At 30.9% G+C, this 19,450-nt stretch overlaps 4 protein-coding genes and 2 long non-coding RNA genes across 15 annotated transcripts in view; 3 read left to right on the top strand and 3 right to left on the bottom strand.

Moving 5' to 3' along the window:
* Nucleotides 1-215: 215 nt before the first annotated feature.
* On the top strand, nucleotides 216-6,746 carry LOC126920831 (retinoblastoma-like protein 1). Of its 4 annotated transcripts, none has more exons than XM_050731617.1 (8): nucleotides 216-492; nucleotides 1,003-1,534; nucleotides 1,598-1,894; nucleotides 2,622-2,723; nucleotides 2,917-3,014; nucleotides 3,123-3,503; nucleotides 3,580-4,965; nucleotides 5,063-6,746. In XM_050731617.1, exons 1-8 carry the CDS (start codon nucleotides 355-357, stop codon nucleotides 5,249-5,251), a joined length of 3,123 nt encoding a protein of 1,040 aa, XP_050587574.1. In that variant the 5' UTR covers nucleotides 216-354; the 3' UTR covers nucleotides 5,252-6,746. The 4 variants fall into 4 exon arrangements, with proteins under 4 accessions (XP_050587574.1, XP_050587573.1, XP_050587577.1 ...); XM_050731616.1 differs by having other exon boundaries at nucleotides 217-492; nucleotides 3,120-3,503; XM_050731620.1 differs by lacking the exon at nucleotides 2,622-2,723 and having other exon boundaries at nucleotides 217-492.
* Nucleotides 6,633-7,311, bottom strand: LOC126920887 (uncharacterized). The gene is made up of 2 exons (XR_007712137.1): nucleotides 7,167-7,311; nucleotides 6,633-6,937 (listed from the first exon to the last, which is right to left on the bottom strand). It is a non-coding gene; the product is annotated as an uncharacterized LOC126920887 (long non-coding RNA).
* Nucleotides 7,059-11,058, top strand: LOC126920863 (uncharacterized). Its single transcript, XM_050731730.1, has 5 exons — nucleotides 7,059-7,579; nucleotides 7,652-7,884; nucleotides 7,980-8,559; nucleotides 8,632-8,998; nucleotides 10,733-11,058. The coding sequence occupies exons 2-4, from the start codon at nucleotides 7,703-7,705 to the stop codon at nucleotides 8,917-8,919; spliced, it is 1,050 nt and encodes a 349-aa protein (XP_050587687.1). The 5' UTR covers nucleotides 7,059-7,579; nucleotides 7,652-7,702; the 3' UTR covers nucleotides 8,920-8,998; nucleotides 10,733-11,058.
* On the bottom strand, nucleotides 9,039-12,763 carry LOC126920856 ((Lyso)-N-acylphosphatidylethanolamine lipase). 7 transcript variants are annotated; one of them, XM_050731715.1, is made up of 9 exons: nucleotides 12,568-12,763; nucleotides 12,114-12,203; nucleotides 11,907-12,030; nucleotides 11,601-11,677; nucleotides 11,265-11,471; nucleotides 10,577-10,900; nucleotides 10,311-10,428; nucleotides 9,970-10,156; nucleotides 9,039-9,870 (listed from the first exon to the last, which is right to left on the bottom strand). In XM_050731715.1, the coding sequence occupies exons 3-9, from the start codon at nucleotides 11,972-11,974 to the stop codon at nucleotides 9,634-9,636; spliced, it is 1,218 nt and encodes a 405-aa protein (XP_050587672.1). In that variant the 5' UTR covers nucleotides 11,975-12,030; nucleotides 12,114-12,203; nucleotides 12,568-12,763; the 3' UTR covers nucleotides 9,039-9,633. The 7 variants fall into 7 exon arrangements, with proteins under 7 accessions (XP_050587672.1, XP_050587671.1, XP_050587670.1 ...); XM_050731714.1 differs by having other exon boundaries at nucleotides 12,114-12,310; nucleotides 12,568-12,761; XM_050731713.1 differs by having other exon boundaries at nucleotides 12,110-12,203; nucleotides 12,568-12,761.
* Nucleotides 12,764-13,401: 638 nt separating this feature from the next.
* On the bottom strand, nucleotides 13,402-16,537 carry LOC126920886 (uncharacterized). Its single transcript, XR_007712136.1, has 2 exons — nucleotides 15,581-16,537; nucleotides 13,402-13,871 (listed from the first exon to the last, which is right to left on the bottom strand). It is a non-coding gene; the product is annotated as an uncharacterized LOC126920886 (long non-coding RNA).
* A 172-nt stretch (nucleotides 16,538-16,709) lies between these two features.
* The window catches only part of LOC126920853 (synaptic vesicle membrane protein VAT-1 homolog-like), a 31,423-nt gene continuing 28,682 nt past the window's right edge, over nucleotides 16,710-19,450 (top strand). The window contains exon 1 of the mRNA XM_050731705.1: nucleotides 16,710-17,267. Within this exon, the coding sequence (XP_050587662.1) occupies nucleotides 16,963-17,267 (305 nt within the window). The 5' untranslated portion in view covers nucleotides 16,710-16,962. The remainder of the gene's footprint in view (nucleotides 17,268-19,450) is intronic.

Raw genomic sequence — 19,450 nt, 5'->3', positions numbered from 1 at the left:
ATTTTGGTTTCATTGTTTCAAAGATTGTAAAAACTACCAATTCGTATTTAATGCTTAGGATTTTTTTAAACGGACATTTTCTCATTCTTCCTGTAATCCAAGATATATTGCATAAAATACATTATTTTGAAAATTAGTCAGTTGCGGAATATATTAAATTTTCGTGCAAAATCGACCTAAGGATTTTTTTCTTATAATTGCTATTCTACATTTCCCGCCAACATGGCAAATATGGCGGAGCTCGTGTCGTTTCCCGCCAAGCCCTCACGGAGCTCTCGTATGGCGCACCTCACTTATATATCAGTATAAATTAATCGTGTTTTTTTGTGGTTTTTCTCAAGTTTTTAGATAAAAATGGGGCAGTCAGACGATGTAGAAGACTCTACTTACAGTAGACATCAAGATTTGTGTCAGAAATTGAATATGGATGCGACTGCTGCATCTGAAGCTTGGAAATCTTATGAGACTATTCGACAAAATTATACTCTTGAGGTATTTTTTGAATTACTCATTATCTTAATCATTTCGCATTCTATTCATTGTTTCAGATTAATTAACGTAGTTTCTTCATCTTTGAACTACAAATCGAAAATATGTTTCTTTTGCTGTTTATCTGCAATATACAAATCGTTTAACTCCCCTGCTCAATGTTTAACGTTATTGAATTCGCGGTTTGTTTTACTCAACCGATTAAAGCGCACCAATTTAAAACAATAAGACTAAATGTTAGTTGCTCATATAAAGTATTTTTATTCAAACACAATAGTTAATTCATGGAAGAACCTGATGTAAAACTACCATAATTTGATCCTCTACTATTTAAAAATTGACACTGATTTTAAATATTATTTCATTCATCAATGTCTTACAATGTAATTTACTTTTGTCTACTGTTATTTATAAAATTCTATATAAGATTTATGTGTATATTTTTTAAAAGTAATATGTATACATGTATCTATGTAATCATGCACGCATAGAAATTCCTCTCTGTTTTTTCAGGGTGATCAGTTACATTGGATAGGGTGTGCATTATATGTAGCTTGCCGTAAGTCATCTATACCTACTGTTGGGAAGACTGGTACTAATGTAGAAGGAAATTGTGTTTCATTGACACGTTTATTACAATTGTGTAATCTTCCTTTAATACAGTTTTTTACAAAAAGTAAATCTTGGGCTGACATGGCCAATATGTCGCAAGATTTTCGTTCAAAGATTGAGAAACTTGAAGGAAACTTTGCAGTGTCAATGGTTATATTCAAAAAGTATCAGCCAATATTTACTGACATATTTAAAGATCCTGTAGATGATATTTCACGGCCACCAAGATCAAGGAGACACAAAGCAATGCCTTGTACACCTGCAAGAGTATTTGAATTTTGTTGGACATTATTTATTTGTATAAAGGGAGCATTTCCAGATATCTCTGATGATTTAGTTAATTCTTACCATCTTCTCCTAGTGTGTTGCGATCTTATATATAGCAATGCTTTGTTGGCTAACAGGAAGGACCTATTAAATCCTAATTTTCCTGGTAAATATATGCTGGTTATGTATGCAAGAAGAAATAGATTTTTACTTATATATTTTTTAACAGGTTTACCATCAAATTTTAATGATGAAAATTATACTCCACCACAAACAGCAAATTGTATTGTTAGTTTATTATGTGAACGTCATGAAGCTATTGCTGTTGAAGCTAAAGTAATTAAGGAATATTATCTGAAAAATCATATTAATAAATTGTTCAGTGAAAGAGTTCTACGTGGTGATCAGACAAATTTCTCTGGTATTTTAGAAGCTTTATATTTTGATGGAAATAGCAAAGCTATCAACAGAGTGTATGAACAACATGTACTAAGTGTTGGAGACTTTGATGAAAGGATTTTCTTAGGTAATTTTTTTTTTGTTGTTACTTTATATTAACCTTTTTTATAGCTTTTAAACTCGCTTACTACTAAGGAAACAATGCTTGTAAATAAAATAGTGCTCTTAACTGTATGCCTGTATGTTTGTTGTTATACATTTTTGCTTTCATAAACATAGGTTGCTTGTAAATCATAAATTTGAGTAAGATATGGATCTTATTATTTATTTTATCCTATATTAATTAATATAACTTATCATATATGTATGAAATTACAAATTCAGATAAAATGATATTCTATTATTTCTATTTTTATTTAGAATGTTCATAAATAGCAAATTTTCCTATTTGTATATACAATAATGCTTCAAGCGCAAGCGTGTTTTCTTATGAGTGGAAAAGAACAAGAAATGAAAGAGAATGAGAAGCAGATTCATTCAGTTGATTCTTTTAGTCACTAAGTAATAGCTTATTACTTTGACTTGCAAAATAATCAATCACAAAATTAATATAGTTATCCTTTTATCACAACATGTAGATTCTTAATGAATCTGTGAAAATTTTCTGGGACATTACTGTAATTATTTGTATAAAACTAGTAAGGTTATTTTATAGATTTGCTTATGTTTTTTTGATTTGCATTTTTTAATAAAGGACAGATAATAACCTAATAATCTTTATTTTGTCTTTTTGAATAATTTTCATTTCTTGCTGTTAATCAATTTGTGTCTGCTTTATCTTGATTGTGGTATAGCTGATTGGAGAAGAGTGAAATTAAATGGAATATCAAGTTTGGAAATTGTTGGAGGAGATATAGCTTATCATGCTAAATTATCTAAACGTATTTTCATGAGAGGTAGGTTTATAGTACATGGAAAGCTGCTATAAGAAACTAATAAGCTTGGTAGTAAATAGCATAAGGCTCTGGCATGAATGCATATAAATTCTAAATTGTTTATAAGATAGTTGTATATAATTTATCCCAAAATACTTGAAAAATGGAATATTAATATGTTGCAAATATTATACATAATTTTATTTCATTTCAGGTCATGATGCCAGTAATAACATTGGTTCACCTACACAGATGATGAATGTTGGTGATCTTCATGAACAGTTTCAAATGAAGAAAGAACAATATAGCGGAGTAAGTATTAAAATAATTATATATATGCATTTATCATTTTTATAAACCTTGCAATTTTAAACAAATTTTTGTTGTAAAAAATTTATGTATATTTAATGTTTATAGCAGATACAACACTTAGCTCCACCCACTCCATTAACCGGACGCAGTTACCTCAGACCAAAAGATATTACTAATGTGACACCAGTATCCACTGCAACGCAGAGTGTAATTCGACTCCAAGCTATGTTAGCAGGTCAAACATCACCAAGCGAAAATTTGTTGCAAATCTTAAATAGTTGCTCTCAAGACGTAAAGACGCTCGTCGAGACGAAAGTCAAAGAGCTTGGAGAACTATTTTGCGCCAACTACAACAAAAGTACAAACGCAAATGATACCACGTCAGATTTTGGGAAGATGAGACTTTATTTAGGTCAAACCCTTTTCTATAGACTTCTAGAAATGATTTTAAATGACGAGAAACGCAAAAAACCAAATTATGACGTTACGGTATGTTGATTAGTGATTTAAAATTTAAATAAACTAAATCAGTAGATGAATAATATCTTATCTTGGTATGTTATAGAATCTTCTCACGAAAGAAATCTTTATTCAGTGCTTATTTGCCTGTTGCTTAGAGATAGTCATTTACTCGTATAAAAGCAATGACAAAATCTTCCCTTGGATTTTGAACGCCTTGAGTTTAGATGCCTACTATTTCTATAAAGTGATAGAAATTATAGTTAGAGCGGAAAATCAATTATCACGCGATGTTGTAAAGCATTTGAATCAAATAGAGGAAAAGATATTAGAATCACTTGCATGGCAAAGTGATAGTCCTTTGTGGGGTGCCATTCAATCCACGCCTGAAGGTGTACCAAGCTGCGAAGAAGTTTCTTTACCAGGCATGTTGGAAACTGTTGACCCAAATATTCCAGGACAACCCGTATTGAGAAGAATTGCTTTGGACCGTGGTACTCATCACGATGTTCAACAAAGCCCTATTTCCTCTGCTTCAGAAAGATTTCAGTCTCCTGTTGCAGCATCTGGTGTAGCTAAGAAACGTCTATTTCCTGACACTAGAATCGGTGGACAAAGCGTCTTACGAGTGACAGGTCAAAGTGTTTTACCATCAAAAGTTTTGACCATTGATGGCAATTCAAGAATACTTCTCTTACCTGAACAAATTACAGTTCCAAGATCATCTAGTGTACAATCTACAGGTACTCCGATGCAAACTGTAGCAGTTAACAGAGAGCCAGCAAAACCAAAACGAACGGGTTCTGTCGCACTATTTTTCAGGAAATTCTATAATCTAGCTAGTGTACGCATGCTAGATTTATGCGGTTCGTTAGAAATAATGGACATCGATTTAAAGAAGAAGATATGGACAATCTTTGAGTACTCTATTAAGGAACGAACAGAATTAATGAAGGACCGTCACTTAGATCAAATTTTAATGTGTGCAATTTACGTCATATGCAAATTGGCAAAGATGGAGAAGAATTCGTTCACTGAAATCATGCGATGTTATCGATTACAACCACAAGCAGAATCTCACATATATAGATCAGTACTTATAGCCAAAACACCGTCCGGCGAATTACAGAAGAATAACGAAGAGATCGGGCAGAAAGATGTATCCGATAAAGAAACCAATGCGGCACCTCCTACACCTACAAACATGGCTGGGACTTCGCAGAACTTCGGAGAAGAAACACGTGGGGATTTAATTAAATTTTACAATACAGTATACGTACCACAGGTGAAAGAAGTGGCGAATAAGTTAGGACTAGCACGCGGAAGCGTAATGAATCTATCATTAAGTCCACTACCGAAAGGGAAACCTCCCGCGAGTTCACCGGTGAGACGTGTCACCAGTAGTATTATGACACGTACATTAGATCCGAAAGCTATTTCTGCTTCTCCAGCACCACAACTTAGTTATTGCTTTAGTCGTAGTCCTGCTAAGGTAAATTAAAATTGCATATTTCTTATGTAAAATTTTATTGTTAAATCGTATTATACGTATTATAATTGTATTATACATATTTTGTTCTTATTTATAGGATTTGGAGGCTATTAATAAAATGATGATTTCTGTCGACCCGAAAAGATCTGTGGGCAAGCGACTTTTAACGGATGAAACCGACGTGGAGATGTCAGATGGAGGACCATCTCCGATCAAAAAAACAACTACATTTGTTGCGCGTAAATTGGAAAACATAATTGGCGAACGACGTACGCAAAATCAATAAGAGAATTTAATTGAACGTTAAAATAACTTATTGAAAATATGGGTAATGAAAGGAAAACTATTTTTTTGAGACGTCTTCGTTCTCATTGAATAAAAAATAATTAATTAAAAAATCAAACAAATAGGAACAATCATTTTGAAGTCGAATTTTTGTTTCTTGGCTGTGTGGCTTAAAATAAATGAAATGTTCGCTCGAAATGTTCTCAGGTATGATCATGTTAGAAACAGAGAAAAAGGCCGTGTAATAACTGATCGTACGTAGGAATAGGATAATATCATATTAGGTAAAGCCAGAATTTTATTTCCAGTGCGCTTTTTTAATTATTTCAATGAATTTAATTGAAAGAAAGTTATTTTAAGCATTGTTTCAAAGGCAGTAGTTCCGGGATGTAAAAAAGTTAATTTGGGCATTTTCTTAGCACTTCTTCCTTAGATGTAGTTTAATTTTAAATATTATATTTTCGTTGTGTAAGTATTCCATATCACATGTTAATAGAGAAGATACGAAAAACATATATTACGTGTCTATCAATTGATGATTATGGATGAATCGTTCGATTTTCGTGTTATACTGGAAATGATTCTGACTTTTATTGATATCGCTGATCACAGTGATATTTTAATCAAGCTATGTACTATCTTTACAATTATATATATTAACTTATATATAATATATGATGAATTTGTAAGAGTTATGGTCATAGACGTTAAAGAAATTTTATTTTACCAGTAGATTTAAACATGCTACAAAGGCAGTCGAATGCTCGAAGCATGCAAATACGATCTGGGTGATATTTAATTAAATGTACGATCATTTGATGTATACATATATATATTGTTTGATCTTTCGATTATAATAAGTTATTCGCGTGTCTCGGAGATTTCGTTTGTTTCGTGAACTGAGACTTTTTCAATTTCCGATCACACCTAACTAGGTGCGTAATGTTAGGATGTAAGCGTTCTTTTTTCTTTTTCTTTTTCTTTTTCAAATTTTACATTTGATCTCATTAAATTTGTCTTTTTATTGTCAAACAATACATATTAAATTACAGATAATATTATTATTAAGATTAGATCGATATTTAAATGACTTAGGGTTTAAAGGAAAGCTCTCATTTGTCCCAGAAATTTTTCATAAATGCGGAACAAAAAAGAATTTTGTAAAAAATTTGTAAGTAAAAAACGAGTCGATTATCTCGAAGAGAAGTCGTAACGCGATTGTAATAACAATATTTTCGGTATCGTTATTACGCATGACAGTTTACAGCACAAATAGTGTACTTGAAAAGTTTTCGAACTAGAACAATATAGTTCGGCGAGGAAGAGATCTTGCTTCTCATACACATACGGCAGTTCCTCTAATGACTTCTTTTAGATAAAAAAGAAATTGTAAAGAGTTTTATTGGCATATAATAATTATTAAATAGTTTATGTGTACATAGTATTGTAATTCGAAAGTAAATTAGAAAAATAAAAGGCGAAAATTTTATATGTTACATCTGCTCTAATATTACTGTGAATCTTTATGCAAATTCATATCTTTATAATCACGACTAAGGGGATGGAATTTAATTGGAGATGTGTTTCACCCTCAAAATATTATAACAAATACTACGAATATTTTACACATTTTTACATATATTGTACATTCTGTAGTTTTAGACACAAACTTTTTATAAATATACACCTGCAATTTAATTATTTTATTAAAAATTTTACATATAAAAAGTATTTTTAAAAATATAAAGAAATCTATAATAATTGTTACATTTTTCCTTTTTATTTACAATATTTTTAATCTAATATAATGGACATTAATGACAATTAAAGGTGACTCGATTATGTAAAAGCAAATTAATATTCAGAGATTTATAGGTTAGAAAATGTTAAGATTGATTACATGACTTTTCTCTAACCTTAGTAATACAAAACAAAAGGTGATTCCACACTAAGTCGATTGCTTTTCTCTCTCTCGATATCTGGACTTTTATTCCAAATGGGATATGATGTAGTTCACACGAAATTAGAGATTTAACTCATCATTTTAGAAATCATTTAAGAAATACAAGCTTTTGCGATCTTTGCCCATCTTTGGGAAACTTATATACTTATATTTTTAAAATTTATTTTTTAATTTGGAACATCGAAAACTATAACATTGCAAGCAGAAAAAGTCAATAATTTTGTGTTCCCTAAAGTAAAACATAAACATAAAATTATATTAAAAAAAGTAGGTTATATTTAAATAATAGACATCAATTTATTTTTACTGGATTAGTTAACAGTTAAAGGATACACAAATGAAATACATAACCTCAAAACATTCATAGTAAGTATACAAAATTTGTTGTAACAGCAATTTGTAATAAATCTAATAATTTTATATTATTTTCATAAAAAGAGTGCTTTTGTTTTATATTTAAATTACTTATGTGAATTAATATGTAAAGCAATGTTTTCAATACAATATCGTATTGTGTCACGAAAAATACATCTCTACAACAAAATACAAAATATGGAAATATCAACAGTAAAACAAATTTTTCGACACATTTTTACTGACAGCACAAAATATAATATAGTGAAACAAGCAAAATTTATGAATAAAATTATAAACAAAAACAAACCAAAAAGGTAGTACACTCTACATTTTCTAAGCAGATATAGATTTTATTTATTATTTCTTAATCTTATTTTAACTAAATGGTGATTGTTTTATTTGTAAACAGGAATTCAATCGATGATAACATAAATCCTTATGTACATGCAACTCCAACAAGTAAACTTTCTATATATACAGTGCGAAGGATGATTGTTCTAAATAAGGTTTTTATGAAGTATATTACAGATTTAATGTCAACTGGAGAAATAGTTCCTGAGATTCTAAATAAGAATATAGAGATTTCTCATGTTAAAGTAACTGCAGATTTTAAACTCATTAATGTATATTGGATAGACAATAATACTGAGAATAATGACATACAAGAACTTTTAAAAAAATGTGCCTCTCAATTGAGGCATGAATTATCTCAACTCCGTGTTATAGGGGTTGTACCTCCTATTCAATTTGTCAAATGTAAAGGTATAAGTACTTTACGGGAAGTAGAACAAAAATTGAAGATTATGGACTTTGGGGAAGATTATGTATCTAGTCCATATTCAGATGCTATACAACAGACCATTACTGCTTCTGAAACTTCTGATGTTAATCAAAATGTTGGAAATGTTGAAAACGATAACATTAGTATTACTTTACCAGTAATGAGACATGATGTATTTGGATTAGATCATTTCCGAATTATGTCTCAGGTATATTATGTACATATGTACAATAGCTATGATTATTAATATAATATGTAAGAATATTTCTCTTTTTTGCAGATAAAATCCTCATTAAATAAACCAAAAAAATTTACGATAAAACAAATAGAAAACATGCCATCCTCAAATTCATATTCTACATCAGATATAAGAAATAGCTCAAATTTTGTAACTGATATGGAACAACAGAATGAGTTTAAGCAATTTTTATATCAAAGACGAAAAGAACAGAAAAAGAGAAAATATCGAGTAGATAATTTTATTTATGATTCTGAAGAACAAAGTGACAATGATGATCTTGGAAATGATTATGATGATTTCACAGAAAACAATTTTGATGACAATTGACAATTATGATGAAAACATTGATTATTACAAAGAACAGTAAGGACATGATAAACAATAGGGAATTGATAGCATATAAACAGTTAGTATAGCAAATTTGCTTTGTACAAACATTAATAAACTAATGTTAATGATATTTATTTTCCCACAGTTCATTTTATTTTATGTTACATTTGTGCATAATGTACAATTCAACTTTCCTCTGTAGGACCCGTAACATGACATATTTGCAATATTCGTCCAAATTATTGATCCCATTGACTCGATTTGATTCTGATGATTTATTATATGTTTTGTTTGTGATCAATCTCAAGTATTTGAATAATTCCGTATATGTACTGTTATTCCCTTTCTCAATATTTATTATTTATTTTATTATATCTATAATCATAGCAAGAAATTGAAATTTGTACAAAAATCCAATACTCCAACATTCAACTAGTTTTCGAAAACGTAGATGGTGGGATAATAAACTTAAACTAAGAATTGAGTACTGTCGTCCTTGAAACAATTCAAGAAATTATAAATTATAAAATTAACAAAGTAAAACATAAATTAGAAATTAAATTGTACAATAATATTAATCAACACGTGATTCTTGTTTGGTATACTGCAGTACATGTATACCTAATCTAAATCACATAAATCATGCAATTCGTCCGAATGGATATTAAAGTCAATAGAGTATGATTTAACAATAAAATTTTATACTAAATTTCAACTAGATCGCGTTTGTGGCGTGTTCAATTCCTGTTCCTGAACGGTTTTAGAGTCAACTTCTTCGTTAGTTAAAATAAGTGGAATTTGTTGTTCATTTATATTTTTAATGTTTGAACGAATATCTGATACTGTTAAATGGGGTATCGAATCACTTAGATTGCATGCTTCTAATACATATTTATTGAAAATTTCACTTTTATCAGCATAAACATGATGTCCTGCTCCTGTTATGGCCTACAATCAATCAAAATATACCATTGAAATAACTTAAAATTCATAATTCGTTCTCGAAATTCTTTCTAGATCTTTATATCTTCTTCTTTATGTTCTTACCTGAACATTAATGTACGACAATGTTCTAGCTTGTTTAAGTGTTTCCCAAGATGAATTATCGACCCAAGATCGACTACCATACAATAGAGTTATGGGAATATCTGGACTTAGTTTATCCATTCTCCTAACAATAGGATTTTTGGCCCAACCAAAATGTTGCATCATTGCATGAAATGCACTCTCACCACTTTTCATTGGACATGTGAAAATTTAACTTTTACATTTTATATTTAAAAACTCATATATGAAAAATTCGTTCAATGAAGTTAAGAACGTAAGATTTCAAAATCTGTGTGAATTTAAAAATTTTTATTTTATATTTAAAGATTTTAAATACTTACGATGGTGTTTGGGCATTACATTGATGCAAATACTGTGAAATCACAGCAGTGTCATCTTTTAATACAGGTGCAAATTTCTTTACTATATCTGGCCTTGTTTTTTCAATTAACCACTGCCCTAAAAGAAATAACATTTTATATACTATGAAATACTACATATTTTATATAAACTTGAGTATATATTATATACTACTATATATACCAATAGTACAAAATTTTACATCTCAAAAATTGGCACATGAAAATATGATAGAATAAGAACTAACCAAATGGACCAGCTACTCTCACTGGCCATAATGGGTTTAATGGTTCCATTATATATGCTATAACTTTTACCCACATAGGAGCTCTGGAAATTCGTTCTACAGGTCTTTCAGGGAATCCCCAAGGATCGGCAAGAATCAGATGTTTTATTCTTTCAGGATATTGCATACTATATGATGCTGCAAGGAAACCGCCCATTGAATGACCTAACAGCACAAATTTCTCTAACTGCATCTCCCTGCGCCATTCCTCTATGGAACGAACTAGTTGACTCTCAGCTACTTGTGCTTCATTACTAAAAACAGGACGACTACTTCTACCAAAACCTGGATAACAAGAATTAAATCTTTTACATAAAATATCAAATACACAAAAACATAATTGTACATTATAGATCAACAAATCAATTTAACACTAATTTGTGATTATATGATCTTATAGGTAAATAAATACAGTGATACCAACTGTCACTCTTTGAAAAATATGCAACATCATTTGTTTCACAAATTATAAATAATTCCAAAGTTCAATCTTAGTCATCTATGAGTCATGCATGATAGCTACTGTATTAAAGAACAAAGTATATCTCTGAACAGCTTACTTTGAAAAATAATTGGATAAAATTGAAGATTTATATTTATTATATGTAATAAGACTTTTAAGAGATCTATAATTTCCTTTTATTTTTACCTAATATATCAATGGCATACACTGGTCTCTGTGAAGCCAAAGCATCAAGATTTAAACACCATAATGCTACACCTGCCCCTAAACCATGCAACAGAACAATTGGTGTGTTTGGTGATTCTTCATTTAAGGAAATGGTCCATATTTTATCTGATGTTCCTACAACTGGTCCTATGTCCACATACCATCCTCGATATGCAGTTTTCAAACCTACATCGTCAAAATATAGTAATTGTTAAATCAAATAATCATTACCCTATTTGAAATTATCCTGTTAAGTTGTAAATCTATTTTACCATATAAACATTAAATGAGAAATAAATAATTTAAGTAACTTACAAGAAAGAATTTTTTTCTCAACAGAACGTAACATAGCTGAAGATGAGCCAGACCAGCTAAACCATTCCCAAAACCAGCTAGTGAATAAAAAAAGATTTATTATTCATGAATAAAAAATGTTTTTCATAAATAAACAATAAACTTTACTAAACTTTTCATAAATTTTACATTATATCATGCATTACATATTTATAAAATTACATTTTTATAACAGTATTTTTTACATAAAAATAATATTAATTATTAAAAATAGAATAATAACAAAAAGGATTTTTTAATTTAACGTAATTTTTACATGGTACATACCATTGATCACGTATCATTGTATTTTGTTTTTTTTCGATACTGTTACAATGTAGTTTTACAAATGTCATGTTATAATTTGTATGACACTGAACTTGAAAAATTGCCTCATATTATATAATAAATCCTGACAAGCATGTTAAACGTGAGATCTGTGTAATTTCAATTTCGAAGACTTGTAATGCGTAAATTACGAAATAAATTACCTACGTGTTTGTACGTAAAATATAACTTGAAATCGGATTAACTACATATTTCTTTGGTTATGATTCTTCGTGCTAAAATTGTTTGGCGCGTGACCTTGAAATGCAACCCAACATAATATAGTTAATTCTTTGACTTCCATATTCATTTTTCTTTCTATACATCTATGTAATGTTTCAAAATACTTCTATGTGTGCGGTTATCTATAATATAAATCTATTAATTATAACGATAATTTCTATTGCCAACATTGAAACGCGCGTCGGAACATTTTAACTTAAATCTTGAACACGAAAGATGATGCAATCGTGATAATGAAATTATAATAAATTCTGAACGACGCTGTGCGTTTGATGTCGCCGAAACACATGGAAAAATCAATCAGTTTGAACTAAGAAAAAAATAATAATGTGATTGACAGTCATGAAGGAGAAGATATTTAAAATCGTTTGATTCGTACCTTTTTGATCTGACAATTTCATGATTTGCCATTAGCTTTTACGGTGCTGTCGTTGTTCGAATACGATGATTTCTTTGTAGACAATGTTAGAAAAACAGTGCGTCGACGTAGCCAATTCTATTATCTAGTCTGTGTCGATTCGAGTATACTGTCTGTTGAAGAGCGAAAGGGTGGGAGAATCAGCTGATGTACATATGTGCTGATGTGCTGAAGAATTTGTGGAGTTTCTTCTTTCATGAAATACAAAATACAAGTTTTATCGTTTATTGTTATACGTATATATACATATATTTTTTCAAACTACGCAATAATTACTTTATTATCAGCACATTAGTTTCCGAAAGTTCTATTACGATAATAAACAAAGTGTTGCATCTAGCGAATGTAATTTAACCTAAAAACTTTCACGATAACCAACATTAACATGTAGATGCATATATTGTATATTATGAATATTTTAGTTCTTTTTAAAGGAAGAAGGAAACTGATTGTTTGTTTACTAACATTCGTATTATTCTAGCGTAGTTTATATTATTCGTTATCTTGTAAGTTAAAGAAGTTCATGGCGATTTGATATGAACGATAATTCAATTTTATAATAATTCTTATTAGATAATATTATATCTATATTACTTACATCTATCTATCTATCTTACTTATATCTATATTACTTTCTTTTTAACATATATCGTTTTATACTTAAATTCTGGCATATAAATTAATGTGAAACTTACAGAGAATAAAATATATCGGAAATGATAGAATATATCGATTTGTGAAAGACAGCGATTAAAGAAAAAAAAAGAATGTTGTACATTGTTGTCGGAAAAGATATAGAAATAGGTGTTTTATACATTAATACGAGGAAAAATAGGTTAACATCGATTACATCGATTACACAAAATTAATGGCTAAGATCTTATTTTTGTTTCCAATTAATAATTTAAAATATTTTCAACTTTTGAATAATTAAATTATTCGCATGATTAACATTGGTCTTTATAGTCTCATAAAGTAAATGAAACTAATACTTTATCTTTGTAACACGCAACAAAGTGTAAGCATAGTACAATGAAGAATACCAGACAAGGCATTTTATAATGATCAGAGAGCTTCTATACACAGGCTCCTGGGTGCTTTTGGCTCTCCCGACAATATGAGCTATTCATCCCAATCAGCACATCCTCATTGCACTCATGCACAATTCTCATTACTCGGTCCTATTGTTTCGGGAATTCAGACTTATACGATAGCTGATGCATTGCCTTATAGTTTTATACTTGCACTTCTATTAGAAGCAGTATCTATAAAAACATGATAAAACTGGATTAACAAAGTTAAGCGATAAAAAATAATAATTAAAAAAAGAGATATATATGTATATTTATCATCCTTTTGTTAACGAAAGATACAACCGATAATATACAATAAGAAAGTCATAATTGATAATGGAAAACGAAGGGAACTGTAAAACACGTTCAATACCACGTTCATACAGAGCTAGAGATCGATAACTTTGTTAACTGAACTGTAGACCATTATAAATATTTTTCTCAATCGATGTTTATACAGTATTCAAAATATAACTTCATTTTAGGTACAGTAATGTATGTTTCTTGATAATATGTAAACATAGGAAAAAGATTGGTTAGTGAAGGAAAAAAATGAAATGTTCTCGTATAATATCCCCACCCATTTAAAAGTGTAGATCATATTGTTTCATCATGTTTGATCATTTCATTAGATATAGTAAAAGAACTTATCTCATCAGATATAGTAAAGGACATAAGAAAGGTAATAAGTATTTACATTTCGATAAACGTGTTCAAAGAAAAATGATTGTGCCTATATCTATATTCGATGTAATGCATAGCGTACGTGGCGCAAGGATACAAGTACAATTCGGGCGTCGTCTGCTGGCACTACTTTCTTGTCTGCCAGTCAGAAAGGAGAATCTCAAATGAAACGAATAATAATTTCCATGTATAAAACTGCACATTGCATTGAATTGCCATTTCATTAATTCTGAATAGATTATGTCAACTCTAACCTATAGGTAATTTATCTTTAAAATCATAATAGATAATTCATCTTTTGTTCAAGCAAAGACAGTTTTTATTTCCTGAATAAAAATTTTCTACATAATTACTTACTTACTTTTCATGCTTTTCAAATGTTAATTCTAACCTGTTGTAATGGCAAATAATAAAATAAAACTTATTTTCATTTTTCTTGTTTTTATGTTTCTGGTAAAAATATATCTTTATACTTCATTTTTGTGGGACAATGGCATATGCTTCAAACTAATCGATAATTCACGAATACAATTCGAAGCTTGTTTTCAAATATCGTGAATATATATGCATCGCTCATTCTCCATTGTTCTTTGACGACGCAATTAGCTATCAACGTGAAAGAAACCACTTTCCTTCGACGTATCTGCGTTAGTGATTCACGATACAAAGGCGTACCCCTCAAACTTTATGCCTTTCTGTATCGAATTAATTTCCACGCGTAACTCTCTCTCTCTCTCTCTCTCTCTCTCTCTCTCTCTCTCTCTCTCTCTCTCTCTCTCTCTCTCTCTCTCTCTCTCTCTCTCTCTCTCTCTCTCTCTCTCTCTCTCTCTCTCTCTCTCTCTCTCTCTCTCTCTCTCTCTCTCCTCTCTCTCTCTCTCTCTCTCTCTCTCTCTCTCTCTCTCCTCTCTCTCTCTCTCTCTGTCTAACGTTTCAATCGCATTTTCTATTCGAGAAGCGTTCGTTTAATCCTGAATCCGTTATTGGAATAATTAATTGAAATATTTAATTCGCATAATTCCATTTTTAACGATATAGCTCAATTATGCAGATAATTGATTTTATTCATTTTAGCCATCTTCATGTTATATCCACGTTTACATATCTACTAATATTAATCATCGATCTCGTACGGAGTAAGTTATTCATGACTTTATTACGAATAGTATAAAAAAAGCAATCATTTAGAGAAAATAACAATTACTATCGATTGGTCATACTTTATAATCAGGCATAATATACAATATTTCTCAGTAATGACCTCGATACCATGATCAATGAGAACACGAATTTGTTCGTATTTTTTCTTCTGTTTGCATGCAACATTATACTATAACAATCTATGATAGATGTAGAGTCTCATAATCATTACATTAATTTATTAATAATCTAACATTAGTCATTGTTAGATTATGGTAAATAATATCATGTTGTTTTGTAAAACAGATTTCGAGTACAATATATAGTTAATGCAAAACGAGGAAGTTCACCTAGAAGATAAAAACATTTATTCGATCTTATCGTCAAAGATCGTTTGTTTAATATGGTTCAATCTTGTCAACTTATTATCATCCATTTGTCATTTATCACTGAGCGTTGACTGCCACGCGTATTATATATGTTTTGGCCTGTTGGTGTCACAATAGATTGAAATAAACTATACCATAAGATTTAATTTTTGAAAAATATTATGTTGCGTTTGCGCACTTTCTTCTGTCAATGTTATTTGAGTCATTCACATTGTTGATAATTTGCTAGTCCAGAAAATTTATTTTATTTTAATGATTACAAAAAATTTAGCTTCATGGCTCACCGATGACTAGAATACGAATTTTTATACATTTATGGGAAACTTGAAGATGCAAAAATGCACAAAATGCATATAACGTATATAAAATATTCTATAAAACATATATTATGACGTGCAACAAATCTCTATCTAAATACCATTTTTTTTAGTTGTATTCATAAAAATTTGGATTTGCATAAGCATCCTTAGTCTATCGATAACCACCATGGCAGCTAACATGTTAAAAAGGATGCATGACAAGCATTGAATCGATCGATTCGAAAATCGTAGTCGAAGATGCGTGGGTTAATGCAAATTTACCAGAGGAGGGGAACTACTTTTTAATCGCGAACACCAATGTTCCACGACTCGCGGCACCTGTCATACTATGCGCAATGTAGTTTAACGTAGCGGTGAACGGTGGGATGCGCAGCTATATTCTGATTGGTTGGTTGTAAGGGGCGCGCGGTTGCTAAGCAACGGCAACACCGCGCGCGTCACCGGCCGGCGTAGCCGGTACCAAACGTTCCCTGCCACTGTGGCGGAAAATTGCGCAGAACAACGTTGGCTCTCGTCGGGTGCAAACGTGCTAGCGGTCTTGATTAACGCGGTAGGGATACAGAGAGAGAGAGAGGACTCATTGAGGCATTTTCCTTCTTTCTTGCTCTTGTCTGTTTTTTCATTAATTATTAATACAAAGGCAAAAGAACCCTTCGTGGTCGTTCTATTGAAAAAGAAGTTACGCGCTTCTAGCGAGAAAAAGGAGCGATAGAGCTACGTTTTTGAGTAGAGCGAAAGAAATCGAGAGGAAAGATGGCAGAGGACAAGAACGAGACAAGCCCGAGCGCCGAGGGTGAAAAGCCACCTCAAGAAGCGACGCCGTCTAAGCAAGAGAAAGAAGAGCCAAAGGAAAGCAAAGAAGAAGAAAAGAAAGTCGAAGAGAATGGCGACGGTGATAATAAACCGAAGGAGAACGGCGAGGAGAAATCCACGCCAGAGCCGAAGGACATGCGGGCTATTGTACTGAATGGTTTCGGCGGATTGAAAAGTGTCAAGGCTTTGAGGAAGCCCGAGCCCACCCTCGCCGAGGGAGAGGTCCTCATCCGAGTCAAAGCATGGTAAGTTTTATCTTAATCTATATGCACATATTTTCGTATTATCTATATTCGGTACTAGAATGCGGATTTCTATGGACATTCATATTTTTGAGAATATCATTAAAAAGGTAGAACGTTAGTGGGAAACTGTTTTATTTATAAAGAGCACTATGCTTTGGATATTTTATATAGTTTTATATTATTTTATATATTTTTCATATTATGTACATTCTGTGCAAATTTGTGTCCTCAAATTTCCTATAAACGCATAAAAACCCGCAGTTTATTTGCTACCAATTGATCGAATAGTTTAATAGTCAATTGGTCGAACAGTTTAATGATCCGTACAGTAGTGCTTCTCTAAGTGATCATAGTTGACACTATCTGGTCCATTATTGGATATATTGAGAATATATTTCTTGGAAATTCACCAGAAAGAACACTTGATATATTTGTCTATTCTACATACGTAACACAAAAGGGCTACTCCAAAAAATCATTTGCAAGAAATGGTAGACATAATGACGGTTAGCTAACAAAGCAGAATCTTGGTTGGTTAACGTAGTACTACTATATAAAATATGCAATAAAATACGAATAACGCGTCAGTTAATACTAAAAGTTCTAATCCGACTAAAATTTCGTAATTCATAATTCGTCATAAAAGTTTGATAGATTTATAGCAATAGATTTTTTGCATCGCTTGAATGATTTCTTATAAAGTATATAGCAAAGAGGTTTGATTTCTTCCTTGTATTTTTTTATGTACTTTTTATTTTTATTCCCTTGGTACAAGTCTACTTTATTTGTAGATAGTTCTGATGTAAAATCAATAGTCGTATTAACAATTTTTTCATTTCATCAATAAATTCGTGTGAATCAGATGAAAAGTAGAGGAAGTTAATTAAGATTAATGTGACGTTAACGGAATCAAGCGACATTTTGATAGCGTCTCTTATCCTGTTTGAATATAAAGCAGTTAAAGGCCGCTAAATATGGTTGGTTTTACTAACCAGAGACCCGTATTAACACGTATAGAATATCTTTCCTTTATTTCTTTAGTTTTATACCAGTGACTGATAATAGTTGTTCGTTATCGAAAAATTGTCAAGTAAACCTAAAGTTTATAATCAATAATACGTATATTATGTAGATACAACTCGCATTACGTTTCGGTAGTTTGTTATTCGTTTCAATCAAGGTGAATCGCCGGGAAGAAAACAAAATAGAAAATATAGTGTCGAGGTTCCGATCTCCTAGCGAACAGACCGTTACAATACCACTGCATCTTTGAAATTTAAGGCGTGGTATCTGCTCCCCGAGACGTTGGTAATTAGAATTTCATTGCTACGTTACGAAGCGGATGAGTAATTTTATAACGGATGCGAAGGAATTTTAATAAAAACATTTAATGGTTTAGCATGCGTACATGTTCCACTCGTTTAGTTTAAAATTATGTCCTAAGTATTTCTCGGTACAAGGTCAGTTTAATATACAATCAATTTCTAAACAAGATCTATTCCTTATTCTGATACTAGTTGAATTTTGTTTAATATTTTATACAATATATTATTTATAATTTATTATATGTAAATGAAAAATTAAATAATATTTGGTAAATTTTTTAATGAACATTTTTTAAAAATATAATTCACTTCTAAAATTATTTCTTTCTATTTTTCTATCGAAGATATGCTATCTATGATTCTTCCTGTTTTAAAAGGAAGAATGTAAAGAATGCTTTTACAATTGAGTAATTGAAGAATATTTCCGGATTAAGAATAAAATTAATTCCAAAGAAATCCAATACAGTATAAAGAAATCACTACTTTCTCAAAATTTTCATATAGAAGAAGAATATCGATGCTACTTTTTCGAGAAAACAACGTACCGCATCTAACCTGAACCGATGTATTGAAAGTTTTGCATCATAGAAAATTATGCAATGTGGTCGTGACGAAAAAATGTTAACAACATTCGTCAGTCGTTAGAATACGATGCAGTCTGTAGGCTAAACAGGCAGTTACATTTATAGAATACTTATCCATGTGTTTAATGTCCGTGTATGCGTCCGCAATATGCGAAACGGAGTTTGATAAGCCGTTTAACTGCAACTTTGTTGAGTATCCGAGGGTACAGTTTTGTCTTGTCCATCTATCTTTACAATTCACATTGAGAAGTTCGATCGTGTTGCTATGTACATG

Source organism: Bombus affinis, chromosome 10 (genome assembly GCF_024516045.1).
Source record: "Bombus affinis isolate iyBomAffi1 chromosome 10, iyBomAffi1.2, whole genome shotgun sequence".
NCBI classification, from domain to species: Eukaryota; Metazoa; Arthropoda; class Insecta; order Hymenoptera; family Apidae; genus Bombus; species Bombus affinis.
The sequence above is the reverse complement of the archived record's forward strand: the minus strand, read 5'-3'. Positions and strand labels throughout refer to the sequence as shown.